The sequence below is a fragment of the Nilaparvata lugens genome, chromosome X (assembly GCF_014356525.2).
Source record: "Nilaparvata lugens isolate BPH chromosome X, ASM1435652v1, whole genome shotgun sequence".
Classification (NCBI taxonomy): Eukaryota; Metazoa; Arthropoda; class Insecta; order Hemiptera; family Delphacidae; genus Nilaparvata; species Nilaparvata lugens.
Genome location: NC_052518.1, coordinates 74,525,132 through 74,543,024, shown reverse-complemented (window position 1 = coordinate 74,543,024; position 17,893 = coordinate 74,525,132). Strand labels below are relative to the sequence as shown.

The 17,893-nt window shown below is 35.0% G+C and overlaps 2 protein-coding genes across 5 annotated transcripts in view; both read left to right on the top strand.

The window, feature by feature from the left end:
* The window catches only part of LOC111050597 (membrane-associated protein Hem), a 110,600-nt gene that overhangs the window by 46,710 nt on the left and 45,997 nt on the right, over positions 1 to 17,893 (top strand). The window lies entirely within an intron of this gene.
* Positions 904 to 3,930, top strand: LOC111050596. Its single transcript, XM_022336939.2, has one exon. It carries the CDS (start codon positions 1,776 to 1,778, stop codon positions 3,354 to 3,356), a length of 1,581 nt encoding a protein of 526 aa, XP_022192631.1. The 5' UTR covers positions 904 to 1,775; the 3' UTR covers positions 3,357 to 3,930.

Sequence of the window (17,893 nt, the reverse complement as noted above, 5' to 3'; positions counted from 1 at the left end):
ATTGGAGAAAGTCTTCTGTGACAGTGATCTCTTTGCTTTTTACTACTCATTAAGTTGTGTGTTTAATTATTTCCTCTTGTTACTATTTTTTTCTCTCTCTTCCTAGAATGACTTCTGTTTAATCATAGAGACTTTTTTTTCATTTCATTTCATTTTCATATTTTCATTTTATTATTTGCTGTGTTTATTTTTTCTGCTATCTAAAATTGTGTTTAAATTTTCTGTTATGTATATTTTTCAGAAAGACTTTTCGTAAAAATTTCATAAACTTTTCATTTCTTTCAATATTTATATTAAATATTCATTTTTAAATTGTTTCACTTGTATTATGTGTTAAGAGAGCAATTATGGGATATTATCCTTGTGCTCTCATATGTATCTCAAATAAATAAAATAAATAAATTTTCCACTCACGAAAAAAAAAAACGTTACCTGCGCATTCGCCTTATGGTGCTGTGTTTGGTACAGATGGCTTAATCTAGAATGACCAACTTGAAATTGAATATTTTAGGGCCGGTTTCCGAGCTCGGGATTTAGCTAAGTTCTAGACTTAAACTGGCTTTGAACTCTGGAGTCAGAAAATTGGCTTTCCGAGTCAGAGCGTTAACGTAGTTGAGGACTTAAATAGACTCTGGAGTTTAGAGATCATGTTAGACCCTGGAGTTTATAATTTCGCTTTCTGAGTGAAGGGCTTATAAATCCAAGACTTGAATTAGATTCTCGCCTCTTTCCGAGTCAAGGATTCATCAAAAATAGTTGAGTCCAGGACTTGAAACAGCGTGATTTTAAACCCTCGACTGGGGTAGGGGTTAAATTCAAGTTCTAGACTTAATTGAGCAAACACAATTTAGTTATTGTTTTGGAGTGGATAAAAAGCCAAATAGATGTCATAGAATACCTAAATTATTTGGATTAGTCCATCTAAATTCATAATTTATAGTTTGCAAGCTTATTTTGCAATAAAATTGTATCAGAAATATGCGTAAAAAACTAACCTTATTTTACGAATGAACATAAGCTAAAAATGTTAATGAAAAATAATACAAGGATTGGCTTGGAAATTATATTCCAACCTGAATGTTATTAATCAATGTCATATTCAACATACTGGTTGGCAGTGACGATCTGCCGTGTCAAGTCGAGTTTCGTGCAGCTCCGTATAATAAATCCATTTTAATTGTAAAACGAATGTATTTCAGTGTCGTGTGTTAGTGCATTGTGATCAACTAAGTTCGAGCTTCAACTTCAATGTCTCAAATAATCTGAAGTGAAGTGTTAATAGATTTAATGTTGTTTTATTTGGTCGACAATTTGAAGAGTAGCTTGTTTGCAGGTTAGAAAATTTTTCTGTACCGGTCAGTTTCAAAGCCTGTTGTTAGTGTTAGAGAGCTTATCACTTGTCAGCCTCTATCTCAGATAAGTACTGCAATACTTTCACTCTTTTCTATAACTGTTATTACCGATAAAATAAGAAAAATCATCTGAGCTGAGTCATATTATTGCTATCCTGATACCCCTTTCACCTTTTACCCTTAATCCTTAATCCTTCATTTTCCAGGAGCTTCCATATATTCCTGCCTTGATGGCTCTCTAGGCTTTAATCATCCTTTCTATATTCCCTACCCGCAATAAAAGAATATGCTATAATTAAAGCTATTGAATTAGGCTACAGTGGTGTTTTTCCATTCAACTGTTTGCATCTGTATATAAATCACGATCCAAGTTTCTTAGGCTCTCGACATTTTCTATAAGTGCGTTTTTGGCTCCACTCAATCATGCTTAGACGTACTGGACGCTATAATTATATAACAAACCTTAAGCATGATCTTAATAGTCTGAAAGAGAATTTTTTTGATAGAGGAGTGTTAGAGATAGCTATCAATTTACACGGAATACTTGACACAATATCGGATAAATTCTCAAAGGATGTGGTGATTGACATGATCCCCGAAATTACATCACTCTTAAATAAATATGATGCTTCGGTTAAAGTAAATGAGGAACTGCAAAGAATATTAACCGATGTGTCATCAGAAAAACTTGCACTAGAGCAATTACTATTACAAGAGAAAAAGAACAGGAAAAACGATTTTGACGAGTCTATTACCAATGAGGAGAAAGCAGATTTTGAAATTAATGAACTTGAATCAAAGCTTAGTTTCATGATGACATCAGTTGATGAATTAAAGACTGAAATCGGTTCCAAAGACGCGATAATCAATTTGTTGAGTAACGATGCGCAAAATGCTGCGGAAAAAAAATTAAAACTGGAAACTGAATTGAAATCTATGAGGAGGAATTCAATCGATTCATCAAATAATAATAACGATTTCATCACGCCGAGAACTTCAGTTAGAGCTCGAAACAATGCAACTTGTGCTATTAAAATCAATAACCAATTTACAGTACTCTCAGAAAATATATCAACATCATCTTGCTCAAATAGGTATACATCCGATAAACTACTGGTCAAGGCGCAAATACATAGATCCACTACACCTGAGAATAAATCTTTCTCTAAACGCAGAGTAGTCAACAATAACTCCAACAAAAAGAGAAGGAGAGTAACTATTATGTCTGATAGCCAAGGTAAACATTTGAGTAGATATCTGCAGCATCTCGATGATGACTTCGAAGTCTTCATTTATACCAAGCCAGGAGCCAAACTAAAGCATGTTGTTCAAGATGGGCTTGTTTTTGTTAGCGATTTTACTAAGGACGATTTTATATTCATATTAGCTGGCTCAAACGATCATCACTTGGATGAACCTTATCAGCTAACCCTGTTTCAAGGAATTAGTTCTCTTCTCGAACTAAACCTGAAAACGAACATTATAGTGTGTAGTGTGCCTTTACAATATGATGACCAGCGGCTCAATGAAAACATTCTCCACTCCAATTCCTATTTGTCTCGTATGGTGCGCAACTATAATGGCGAAATGAAACTTCACTACTTCAATACCAACATCTCCCTCCAGAGAACTCATTTCACGAGACATGGTCTACATTTCAATCATCAAGGAAAAAGACTTATTTCAAAACACTTAGCAACATTTGTCAAACAGAATTTTATTAATAATGTTCATAATGTGTCTATGACTGTTGAAAATGAGAATTCCACAAGGCAGCATAAGATCCAATCCCTTGAAATGCCTGAATCTCCTGATATTCAATACATTGGTTCGTTTCCTGTGACACCAACCCCACTAAGTTCAGCTGTATCCTGTGACCCAACTCCTGAAGATACAATCTCTACAGAAATAGATTTACAATTTCAATCAGCCTTGCATCGATCCATTAATGAAACAGATTTTTTAGACAATTCAGCATTTCCTTTTCTAAGCAAAACAATTTAAGTGTTCCCAATTTAAGTAGAAATCACAATGGTTAGAATTCTCATAAACTTTGAGTGTGTGTATTGACTATCGACTCAAGCAGTACCTCCCCCCTCCTCACCCTTCCACCTTGTTGTGACGTTCTTCAGAGTTCCAGTCAGTTGACGTTCTGATGTCATCAGTTCGTGTTGATTGCTCGCTCAATCACTCTTTCAGGTTAAACCTCATTTCAAATATTGTTTTGAAAGTTACAATTTTATTTTTAAAAGTAAACTCTCAGTCCTCCATCGTAAACCCACTTAACATTTCGTCCAAAACCGGGACGGATCGATCAGCTCATAAAAGTGTTAGTGAAAGTTTTGTTTCACATCGTGAATGCTCAGGCTTCACATTGTCAGAGTTTATTTCGTTTGTATTATGTATTCGGGACTCATCTCATTCAAAAGATCTATTTTTCTACAAAGAAATACGTTTATTTCATGTGATTATCTCTGTGCGTTCAGAAGTTATTGAATTTCAAAATGTCTATTTTTCAAAAGGACGCCAACAAAATGGTGTATCACGTTCATTGTCGCAAGTCAAATTAATTACATGCGTTTACAATCCCCTCCATGCCTGTCACCATCAGTTCAGTGTTGTACCAGTATACAACCAAGAGGAAGCTCTTTGGCTACGTCTTCACGTCCAGCAACGCTCCAAGTCTCCGCATCCAGCAACGTTTCAAGCTGCATCTTCACGTCACAAGCAAGGTGTTATGTATCCTTCTGATGATACACAGTGCTCCTTCCAATCATTGTGTCTTCCTTTCCTCACCCATCGTTTACTGACATCGCTTACTGATTCAAAGTGTTTTTAACCTCATACTCAATTCACTTTGTTTCATTGGTTGTAAACATTAAAGCTGCGACATGGCTACTGCTGAAGATAGTTTCACGGAAAGCCTCGCTAATAATTCCGTTAGTGAAATTCAAAAGGTACAAAGTAACCATCTCCTACAACACAAGTTGCTAATAAACAATCATTCAAAAATTGACACTAACTTTGCAAAATGTCCAGACTGAAATATCTGACTCCTTGAGTATTCAAATTCAAAAGGACTTCTCCTATTTTGAAAATCTTCGAATTATCAATAATTTATGAAGATAAAACTTCAAACAAAATTTCCTTGAAATACAATGAACTCCATTCAAAATTTGTCAATCTAGGCCTATCCAAACCAAAGAATCAAGCTTGCTCTCCTGTCAAGTCTAACATTCAACTACCTAGAATCCAGTTAATTAAATTCTCAGGTAACGTATCCAAATTGAGTGAATTTTATAATAATTTCAAGGCCCTAATCCATGACATCAAAGCTTTGTCTGGAATTGAAAAATTTCAATATTTGCGTAATAGTTTATCTGAATCAGCTCTCCATATGGTCAATGGAATCCCTCTCTCAGATGATGGTTATAATTTAGCCTTTCAGCAATTGAAAGCTCGCTATTCTAATCCTTGTATCCTGTGTAATTATTTAATTGATCAAATTCTTGATTGCCAATCCATGACTAAAGCTGATTATAATTCAATAAGAAATTTTGTTGATGTGAATTCTTCCGCAATTGAATCATTGAAAATTCAGAATCTTGAAGACCCTTTTGATTTTATGTTGTTATCTATAATGCTATGAAAACTTGAGACAATAACTCGATTTGAATATGAGTCTTCTATTTCGACAGATAAAATTCCATCAACTAAGTCATTGCTTCAATTCCTCATCAGCAAGTCTCGTACATTTGAACTGGTTAATCCAGCACAAACAATAAATTCGTCGAACAATTCCACTCCTGAAAAATCAAGGAAGGTGTATAATACTAGCTTAGTTACAAGCACAAGCAACAACAATGCATTGACCTCTCCAAGAAAGTCCAATACTTCTTGTCAAATATGCAACAAAATTGATCATATCATATACAATTGTCCTACACTTATTAACTGATGAAAAATACATTATTATCAAATCTTTGAAAAATGTGTTTCCAATGTTTGGGTAATCACAATCGCAAATTTTGCAAATCTACTAAAAGTTGTAAAGTCTGCAATTCGAACAAACATCATAGTCTGTTACATGCTGAGAAGTCGTTCAAATCTGAACAATCTTCACAAAATTCGCCTTCTTCTAATAATGAAAAGGCCCACAAAGTATTGTGTGATACAATTTTGTCTGCTTCAAATTCTTCTGATTGTTTATTGGGCACTGCTAGAGTTATTGTATTTGACTCCTACAACCAACCTCACATTGCTCGCGCAATAATTGATTCTTCTTCACAAATCACAGCAGTAACCAAGAAGTTGATAAACTACATTTAAACTCAGTGATGTCTCAGCAAAGGTTGATCGGTATTGGTTCTGCCACTACAAAAAGTTTTGGCGAAGTTAATTTGAAAATATCCTCTCCAATTCAAAGGGAGTTCAATGTAAAAACATCTGCTGTCGTTCTTCCATCAATTACGTGTAACCAATCCACTGGTTCACTAGATGCCAAGCTATTCACAAAATTTTCCAATTTAAAATTAGCAGATGAGAAGTTTTACGAATTCAGTGAGGTGGATATTCTTATTGGAGCTGAAATCTTTCTAGACATACTTTGTAATCAAGCTCAGGGAATTACTCTCAAATTCGAAAACTCACCTGGAGCTCTCAGCACTGTGGTTATGTAATTATTGGTCCAATTAATTCTATTGGCACGCAATCACCTCGCACCACCTTGCTCACATATGTAGAGCCTGTCAATCAATTGCTCAATAAATTTTGGGAAACTGAAGAAGTCAGCATTCAGATAGCAGAATATCCATCGCATAAGTTCTGTGAAGATTTCTATACTGAGACCACAAAGCGTCTTCCTTCTGGGAAGTATGAAGTAGCTTTATCATTCAAAGTTCAAAATGTAAAGTTAGGTGACAATCGCCTGTCCACTATGAGAAAATACTTTTCTCTTGAAAAACGTTTAGCATTAAATGATACTATGCGCCATCAATATCATGATTTCATGCAAAAATATATTGAATTATGTCATTTGTCAAAAGCACTCACCTCTTCAAACTTCGTAATTCCTCATCACTGTGTTTTAAAAGAAGACACCTCTACAACTAAACTAAGAGTTGTATTCAATGCTTCGGCATCATGTAATAATGGATCAGTACTGAATGAAGTACTACATGTCGGTCCTAAAATTCAAAATGAATTGTCTCAAATTCTGTTGAGCTTCAGAATGCATAAAGTTGCTATTACAACCGATATTAAAATGATGTACCAGATGATTTCCATCAGAGAGGAAGATCGTCAATACCAACATATTTTCTACCGTCCTTCAGCTGAAGAAGATTTGACTGAATTTCAACTCAACTGTGTGACGTACGGTATGACCTCCTCTAGCTTCCTTGCGCAACGCACAGTGCTTCAATTAGCAAACGACTATGAATCAGAATTTCATTAAATTCCTTAAGACAATACATGTACGTAGATGACATAGTAACTGGTGCACCTAATATACCAGAAGCCAAACTATTGATTTCTCAATTGAATGATCTGATGGGAAAGGGAGAAATGCAGTTGAGAAAGTGGGCATCCAACATATCAGAAGTAATTGATGATTTCCCAGATGAATTCTTGGAAAACCCGTTAGCATTTTCCGACTCAACACAGAATATCAAGGTGCTTGGCTTCCGTTGGAGTCCATCTTCTGACAATTTCTCATGTGTGGTGACTCCGTTTAGTGAAAAACCAACTAAACGTTCAATATTGTCTTTTATTGCGAAATTGTTTGATCCACTAGGATTACTTGCTCCCGTTATATTTACATTCAAGTATTTTTTAAAATTGATTTGGTTGGCCAATTTAAGTTGGGATGACCCATTAAATGATGATTTGCTTCGTCAATGGAACAGTATCTCTAATTCAATGTTACTCCTTACAAATGTTCAAGTGCCTCGCCACATTGATACCACCTTCGTAAATATTTTCTACTTGGATTTTGTGATGCGTCAGAAAAGGGGTATGGTGCATGTATCTACCTTCACATAGCATCCAATGATCGATTCATTTCCATGGATCTGGTAATGGCAAAAACAAGGATATCTCCTGTCAAACACAATTTCTAGACTAGAACTATGTGGGGCTCTGCTTCTTGCAAAATTACATAAAAATCTATTATCTGCTTCTGGAAAGTGCATCTCTCGTTTATATTTGTACACTGATGCAAAACTAGTATTGACTTGGTTGAAAACTCCTGCCCATAAACTCAAAATTTTTGTAAGTAATCGAGTTATACAAATACTTGACTTATCTTCACCAGAAAATTGGTCACATGTCACAACAGATCATAACCCAGCAGATTTGGCCTCTAGAGGACTTGCCTCAAAGGATATAATTGGAAATAAAATTTGGTGGAATGGACATCCGTCCTTTCATGTTGTTCCTGAAAGTTTGCCAATTTCAAAGGTTGATTTGGTGGAAGACAAAAGTGAACTGAAACCACAGTCTTCAGTCCTTACCACTGTGTTGAGAGAGAAATCTTGTATACTTGAATGTGTAGAAAAACACTCAAATTTTCATAAAGTTGTTCGCATTTTCACCTACTGTCTACGTTTTATTAATAATTGTAAAACAAAACGTCAAAAATCAAGTTATAATCTTCGAAGCCATAGAGCAAAGCCGGTCGAAAATATTGTGCCACCACCTTCTGTCATCGAATGTCGTCTCTCGTTATCAGTCATAGTGAAGGACACTCAACAATTCTATTTCCATGGAGTTATCTCACTATTGTCACAGAATAAGCCACCACCTCCGAATTTGTCTTCGCTAACACCGTTTCTCGACGAAAATATGTCAGTTGTCAGTTGGCTCTTGACAAAGTCGGACGTTTAGAGATTGTGCTCGTCTTATCATTTTTATTCAGCCTGTTTTATTTCGTCTATGAGTTGTAGAGTATAGTAGAACGAGTCATCTTCAGCCGTACTTAAAACTATTTCAAATTAATTTGCGGATTAGTCAATACAGTGTTAATATCTATTTTTCAAAATGAGTGCGTGCTCCGTATGTGATTTATTGGTGGAAAAGTCCGGGAAATCGAGTATTGCTTGTGCCGAATGCAAGTCTCTTTTTCACTCTAAATGCATTAGTGGTGAAGTAGATAAAAATTTAAGTGATGCTAAAATCAGGATGTTGACTAGCAGCTCGTGGAAGTGCAAAACGTGCAAGGAAAACTTGCGTAAGCAACGATGCGATTCAACGCCTGTGAAAAACACTGATCGGGTTTCCTCTGAGACTGTTACGGGTATGTCTATTGACTTGAAGACTTTCATTGATTTTAAAAAAGAATTATTAGCCGGTCAAGCTGTTCTTCAAGAATCATTCAATTCGTGTCGTGCTAAACTGGATGAAAATTCAGGTTTATTGGCCAAGCAGGAGGAACTGATCGCGAACCAGCAAACAATTATAGAACTTTTGCGTAGTGAAGTTGCAACACTCAAGAAGAGACTAAGTGATGAAGAAATGAGGAACGACAATTTAGAACAGTACGGTCGTAGGAATACGGTTGAGCTTCACGGTATTCCATTGGTGAAGGATGAGGTGACGAGTGAACTAGTGATGAAAACATGCGAGGCCGTCGGCATGCATGTCACAGCTGAGGCGATTGACTGCTGTCATCGACTACCTGTGAGGGGACAACGTAAGGAGACGCCTCCCATCATTGTGAAGTTCATAAGTCGTACACATACACACGCACTGTTGGATGGCCGAAAAAAGGTAAAAGACCTGTCTACTCGTCACATTGGACTGAAAGGTGAGCTGCGACAGATTTATATAAATTTGTCATTGACTGCAAAACGTAGAAAGCTTTTTGCTGAGGCTAGGAAACTGCAGAGACAATTTGGCTACAAATATGTTTGGTTGGACCGATCCGGAACAGTAAAAATAAGAGTGGTTCCTGAGGGCCAAATCTATGTGATCAATACTGAAGAAGACCTCAAAGCTGTTCCCGCTATGTCTAAATGTTAAATTATTTTGATCACCTTTTTCGTAGTTCAGGTTGACTTGTTTTTTTCTATCTATTATATAGTATCTAACCGGTACTGATTTATTACGTAATTTAATTTTCTCTTTAAAACATTCTCATTAACTCTTTCAATTCTTTGTGAAGCTGGCAGATTAAATATTGAGGAATACGGATTCACTAATGCTTATATAAAAATGTTTTTATATTATTTTATATTCAAACTTGTGGCCTAATGACTTAGGTAAATTAATTGTATTTTTTTAACGTGTTCTCTTTTGTGATCATAGTGATTCTGAAGTTATGGGTTATTTTAATTTTTATCTTGAATTTTATTTTAATTTTGAAAGTAGTTTTATTTTTTATTTTGTTTTGATTTTGCTCGGCATATTGGGCTCTGTAATTAGTTTGTAATAGTTTGTGCCGTATGTTACATAATTGAATTTGGAATGGAACCTTTGAATTTTAAATTGATTATTTGAGTTCGATTGATCGATTTTTCGAGCTGAATTAACACAATAGTTATTTGTATATTTAGAGTGAAAAGTACGACTTTTTCTCCCTGAGGGAAAAGTTTGAAGCCCGAGGCGAAGCCGAGGGCAACAATTTTCCTGAGGGAGAAAAAGTATTTTTTACTCGTGATGTACACAACATTTTTCCTCCATCTACATTTTTTTATAGAAACTGCAAATAAAATCATTTTAATAACTTACGTATTGGTAACAATGTTTCCTAACAACATAACCTAAAATCTAAAACTTTAAAACCGGCCGTCTGATTGGCACTGCCGATTGCGCTATCTATCGGCTAAAGTTGTAACAATTATATCAGCTGGGTGTTTACCAAAAATGGCTGACTCCAGATCACGCGGTTCAGATTTGAATTGCAGATCAAAAATATTTGTTGGCTGGTATTTTGAATAGAATAAGATATTTTAAAAATTGTATAATTTTTTATCGTCTACTAATATTAAGAATATAATATGATACAAACATATATTTCATGAGTTGATCAAATTTCTGGTTGTGGTATTGAATTCAGTTGACTCAATGACAGACACAGTTCACAATTCAGATTTGAATTGCAGATCAAAAATATTTGTTGGCTGGTATTTTGAATAGAATAAGATATTTTAAAAATTGTATAATTTTTTATCGTCTACTAATATTAAGAATATAATATGATACAAACATATATTTCATGAGTTGATCAAATTTCTGGTTGTGGTATTGAATTCAGTTGACTCAATGACAGACACCTCTTTATGCTTTCTCATCTGAGGTTAGACCTTCTAACCTATTATAATGTAAGTTTTTAAAATAGAGATGCTTCCCATGTTATTTAAATGGAGTCACTTCTACTCCCTAGGGAGTTTTTCTGTTTTTTACTACCGAGAGCGAAAAAGTGACACTTTAGTATTATGTTTCAGGGAGTAAAGTAAGTACTTTAGCCAGTAGGTGGAGGAAAAATATTTTTTACCACAGCTATAGATTTTTCAAATCCAATTTCAATTTTTTTTCTCTCTTTTGTTAACAACAGTAGTTTTTTCCAGTTTAAGACCAGTAATTGATAATCACATACAGAAGTATCGTTCAGCTGAAACCAGAATATTTCATTCAATATCATAACGGTACCAAGCCTGTATCAGTTTGTGTGACAGATAAACCCATTTTATCGGTATCTTATCGTTAGGTATCCTTAGTACTTTTAATCCTTTTCATTTAAGAAATACTTTTAATCCTTTTCATTTTTGTGCGGCTGAAGGTGACGCTAATATTATTATTATTTTTTCTCTTTTCTTATCTCTTCACTCATTCATTTCCTTTTTCTTTTTATCATAATATATGTCTTTCAATCACTCTTTGTCTGTATACTACCAAAATGTTCGGGGACTTCGTACAAAGGTCCTTAATTTCTATAATTCACTTTTAAATGCAGATTACGATTTGATAATATTGACTGAGACTTGGCTGCACAGTTGCATAATCAGCAGTGAAGTTTTCGGCGATCGCTATGCTGTCTATCGGAGTGATCGGGGCGGGGTTGATGGCTGTCAGAGGGGAGGTGGAGTTCTTATCGCAGTAAGAAGGTCATTACAATCTGAGCTCTGTATTGAGCTTTGTCAGAATGATAATTTTTGTTTTGATACCGTAGGGATAAGACTAAAATTAAGCTCAACCTATTATCACATAAATGCTGTTTACATTCCACCGTCAACTCCATCGAATATTTTTCTCGGCTACTGTGAATATATTGAATCTTTAAATGGCATTCTCAGTGGGAATTTAATGATAGTTGGAGATTTCAATTTACCTGAAATTAACAATAATACTTATGATCTCTCCTCTGGTTCACCTAAAGCAAAATTTCTTTATCGTTTCATGTCATTCTATGATCTAGTATCATATAACACAGTGCAAAATGAGCTTGGTAGAACTCTGGATTTAGTGTTGAGTAACTTTCCAGTATAAGTAATGAAGAGCGATGATCCACTTGTCCCTGAAGATGGTTATCACCCTGCGTTATGTGTGGATGCCTCATACTCAGTGACGACGTCAGGGCTAAATTCAAGCCACCCACCTGAATTTCATTATGAATATCATAAAGGAGATTTTCTCGGTCTCTATCTTAGTCTCCGTGATTGCAGTTGGGATTCCGTTTTTTGTAGTGGTGACGTTGACTCTGCAGTAGATAAGTTTTATAAAATACTTTACCATCATTTCAATGAGTTCATTCCTAAGAGGAGGGTGATTTTTTCAAATAATAAGTATCCTCCCTGGTTCACACATGATATCATATCTGATTTGAAATTGAAGAATAAGTGTTCAAGAAAGAGAAGAACTTCACCCTATCATGATAATATATTTAAAACATTACGAGCATCTCTTAAAACTAGAATTTCAGCAGCCTATGAGGCATATTTAAGTAGAATTCAAAATAGTTTGCGAAATAATGTTAAACATTTCTGGAAGTATGTGAATTCGAAAAGAAAAACTTCTTTTGTGGAGTCGACCATGACACTTGACGGAGAGTCCTACTGTGGGGCAAATATCGTCGATGGGTTTTCTAAATATTTTAAATCTGTTTATGAGGCTGATAATTTTCATGGCTGAGGCATCATGTTCACCTGATGCACAAGAGGGGTTCCTGAGATGTCTGAGTGCTGCTCATTGTTGAATGGGGGTGTTGGGTCAGTCTCTTTTGATGACATCCTGTCTGCGATTAATGAGCTTAAGTCTGGCTGCTCTGAGGGTCCTGATGCGATTCCAACTTTTATTGTTAAAGGCTGTGCCGCAGTCTTGATAAAGCCATTGAAATTTATTTTTAATTTATCTTTGAGGACGGGTAAATTTCCTTCAAAATGGAAGGTGGCAAGGGTTACTCCAGTTTTCAAATCTGGAAATAGAAATGATATAAAAAATATAGGCCAATTTCTATTTTAAATTGTTTTTCTAAAGTTTTTGAAAAAGTTATTTATTCCATAATTTATGATCAGGGTCAGAGAATTATTACACCCCAGCAGCATGGATTTTTACCTCGTTGCTCCACTGTTTCCAATCTTATGGTTTTTAGTAATGAAGTGTCACATGTTCTAGATGATGGAGGGCGTACTGATGTTATCTACACAAATTTATCAAAAGCCTCTGACACTATCAACCATAGACTTCTGATAAGAAAACTTAAAGTGTTAGGATTCTGCGATACTCTGGTTCATCTTGTTCAGAGCTACCTTCAAGCAAGAAAACAATATGTAAAAATTCAACAATATAAATCAGAATTCTTTGAGTGCACATCGGGGGTACCTCAGGGCTCTAACCTTGGGCCACTCCTTTTTATTTTATTCATCAATGATCTCCCATCTGTTATCAATAAATCAAAATGTCTTTTGTATGCAGATGATGTCAAGTTGTTCAAAGTAGTCAATGATCTGAGAGATTGTTATGATTTACAGATTGACGTTGACAATTTGTCCAAGTGGTGTGTTACAAATGAACAAAAAATAAATGTAGGAAAATGTAAATTCATGAGTTTTACTCAACAGTCTTCTCCTTTCATACATGTTTACCATATAAATGGTATACCATTAGAAAAGGTGGAATCGTTCAAGGATCTTGGAGTGGTTTTCAGTTCTGATTTTTCTTTCAATGCACATGTAGATTACATATCTAACAGAGCTAATCAGCAGATGGGATTCATCGTGAGGACATGCTCACCCTTTGGAGACATAGTGCCTTTGGTACTGTTATACAAATCAATTGTAAGAAGCCTGATGGAATATGCTAGCGAAATTTGGAATCCATATTATAATGAACAGATTCAAATACTAGAACGAATGCAGAATAAATTCTTGAGATGTATTTATTATAAAAAGCACAATGTTTTCTGCCCGTTTGATTACCCTACCAATTCTTTAAGAAGTATGTTTGAAATTAAATCAATGAAAGTCAGACGTGACGTCAAATCTCTTCTTTTCCTTTATAATCTTTTAAATAACAAAATTGATTCTCCGTATCTGCTTTCCAAAATTATATTTATATAAATACCATTGCTCGCCGTTCGACCTTTTCTTTTCATATTTCACGCTCCAGAACGGTGAGTCATTATAACTCTCCTCTGAATAGAGCACAGAGAATTTTCAATAGTTGTTCTCAGCGCTTGGATATCTTTTGGTTCTCCCCGTACAAATTCCGTGGGATGGCTTGCGATCTAGTCGATAATATTGTGATTTGTCATTTCGTGATTTACATTTCTTTCTTTCATTAATTTTATGTGGTAGTGATTCACAGACATTCTATTTTTCTTTTCATTATAGGCTAAACTTGAATCAACAGACTTTTATTAAGTTTTAAAGTTCAGGGTTTAAATTAATTACCTTTGCAATTTATCATTATAAATATTGATTTATTTGTTGTGATTTATTGATAATTATTGATTAATTGAATAATTATTTTTCAGGCCTATTGATTAAATTTATTGTAGTTTATTGATAATTGATTAATTGAATACAGTTATTATTGATTTCAAGTTTTCTAAAATTGTTAAAATCTTATATTTAATTTCATTCTTATTCATTTGACATACTTTTGTTAGTATTTTTGATTCATTTAATTTCTATTTCTTATTATTTCACTTACATTACATTTCTTGTTTTTTAACATTTCTTCATACTTAATTCTTAAAATACATTTTTGGATTGTATAGTGTATGATTGTAATGTGTGAAGGAGGCAAAATGGGTTTTTACCTGTTGCCTCCATGAATAAAATTATTTATTTATTTAAAAAAAAAAAATTGTTTGATCAGGGTGGGCGGTAGACTCGGAAAGTCTAACCTCAAGTACAGTAGTAAACATCCTATGTTACTTCCAAAATGTTGTCATTTGAGTACAATTATTTGTCGCCAAATTCATAGTGAAAATTTGCATGTAGGTCCACGTACCACTCAGTCGTTGATAGCGCAAAAATTCTGGATCATTTCAGTGCGCAATCTTGTAAGAAGTTGCATTAATCATTGTGTAAAATGCACTCGTATGCGAGCGACACCTCGTCAGCCTATTATGACAGATCTCCCTGAATTTTGAGTAAATCAGTTTGCTGCCTTCACGCATTTTGGTGTTGATATGGCTGGTCCATTCACCACTAAATCCAGTCCACTCAGAAATGCTAAGCAGTATAAGGGCTACTTAGCTCTTTTCATTTGTCTGACCGTTAAAACTGTACACTTGGAGTATGTTTCTGAACTCACAACTGCAGCTTTCCTCGCCGCTTTCGACAGATTTGTCTCAAGAAAAGGTCTTCCTTCTGATATGTATTCCGATAATGGTCTCAATTTTGTTGGAGCCTCCCGTCACTTATGTGAAGTTTCCAAATTTTTTCAAGAAAATCGAAATGAAATCAATGATAATTTCATACAAAGAGAAATTACATGGCACTTCTCACCACCAGGTAGTCCTACATTTGGTGGAATGTGGGAGAGTAATATTAAATCAGCAAAAACACTGATAAAAAACCAAATTGGAGAAACACCCCTCACCATGGAAGAGTATTCAACTATTTTCGCACGAGTTGAGGCTATATTGAATAGCCGTCCAATTCTGGATTTGTCACCAGATCCTTCTAAAAATGCGTTGTATCTGACACCGGGTCATTTTATATCTGCTCGCCCATTACTCCAAGCTCCTGAATTTCCTCTTGATGAAAAGATTTCAATCAATCAATGTTGGAGTCATCTAAAACAGATTGTGCAAGCATTTTGGAAAAAGTTGTCCACAGAATACCTCCACACGATGATCCAAAGAAACAAGTGGAAGAGATTCACAGAAGAAATCAAACCAGGACAACTAGTGCTGATTCAAAATATGAATACGCCTCCCTCTGTCTGGCCACTGGCCAAAGTTGAAAATGTACATCCCGGCATTGATAAGGTGATAAGAGTAGTATCGCTCCGCACCTCAACTGGAATTATCAAACGAGCTGTTATTCGTCTGATAATACTCCCCATTGAATAATCTTCTTTCTTCAAGTGTAATTAAATCTTTGTTGAATGTGTTTTCTTCGAAGATACTCATCTTTATAGAATGTTTTACTCACCTTCATCTTTTATATAAACTTTAGTCTTTTCTTCACTTCGTTTGTGCTACGTATCATTCATATTCTACAAATTCTTTATCGTAAAATGAACCTTGTTCATTTTATGTGGGCGGTATGGTTAGAATTCTCATAAACTTTAAGTGCGTGTATTGTACCTACCCCCTCCTCACTCTTCCACCTTGTTGTGACGTTCTTCCAGAGTTTCAGTCAGTTGACGTTCTGATGTCATCGGTTCGTGTCGATTGCTCGCTCAATCGCTCCTTCAGGTAAAACCTCATTTCAAATATTGTTTTGAAAGTTACAATTACATTTTTAAAAGTAAACTCTCGGTCCTCCGTCGTAAACCCGCTTAACACACAATGTCTTTTCAATATTTTATTGTAATGTACAGTCTCTGAACAACTAAGTTAATGAAATTGAAATGATGAATAATGAGAAACGTTTTGATGTACTTTGTCTTTCAGAACACTGGTTGAAAGAAGAATTTTTGAATCTAGTGAGCTTAAACGGTTTTTTGCTGGTATCTGCTTTCTGTAGAACAAATTATAAAAATGGTGGTGTCGCAATTTTTATTGCAAACAAACATGCTGATCAAATACATCCACTTGATTTATCTTCCCATTCTCGTGAAATACACCATGAATTTGCTGGATTTATATTTAAAAAGTTGAAGCTTTTAATAATTGTGATTTACAGATTGTAATCTAATGGTCACCTAATTGTAATCTAGATATTTTTCTTGAAGCGTTAGAAAGATTAATCTTATCTTTGAATAAATATAAGCATGACTATCATTTTATAATAGGAGGAGATTTTAATATAAATATTTTAGCCAAGGACTACAAAAGTTTGTGTTTGATAAATGTTTTAAAATAGCTCAATCTATATCTAACCAATTTTGAGGCAACTAGGTTTGAGTCAGCACTGGATAACATTGCAACAGATCTGAATCCTTCACTGTTCTCTGTTGGGGTAGACCGGGTTGCATTGAGTGACCATGATGCTTTATGCTTCCATGTTAAATCAGATATCCTGTTGTGTAATAATCCTATGGAGAGGCAAAGTTTACAAGTCCAATTTATCAGGCCTATTACGCCGAGGTCACTTGAATGGTTCTGTTATAGACTGAGTTTGGTTGATTGGACTGAAATCATTATCCATGATAAGGCTGAATACAATTTCAACGCATTTTTCAATAGGTTTCATGGGTTATTCTTAGATTCTTTCCCCGTTGTAACAAGTAGAATAAGGCATGCCGATAGAAAAAAGACAAAATATCTAAATTCACCAGCTCTGCCTATTTTAAAGAATTGCGTGCTTATTGCGCATGATAAATGGAAAAAAGAAGGTACAACATCAGCCAGGTTGTCTTATAATAATATTAAGAAATTGTTCAGGTCTGAATTGAAATTTGCGCAACTGAGTCTATAGAATCAGCTGTAAATAAGTGTTCGGCTGCATGGAGGGTTATTCGCAAAAATACCAAGCCAGCACAGTCCACTGTTACTTCTCTTACTGCAGAAGAATTCAATCAACACTTCATCCGTACTGTAGAGAGAATTCATGAAGATATTGATGCATATGAAGTTCTCTCTGAGCATCAGCTTCTAGTCCCAACTCTTAATATACAGGTATCATTTGAAATGAAAGAGGTCACTTGTGATCACATTTTGGATATAGTTTCCAAGATGAAAGCCTCCTCCAGCAAGGACATTTATTCTCATTTCAGCACCTTGATCAAACAAGTCATCAGATTCATAGTATTGCCATTAACAACCTGTTTAAACGCCTGCATAAGAGAAGCCGTTTTTCCATCTCTGCTTAAACATTCCAAAACAGTGCCTATTCACAAGAAAGGAGACAAAAACTTACCGGATAACTTTAGACCTATATCTGTTCCACCTATCTAACATATCGAATATGTTATTACCATTCAAC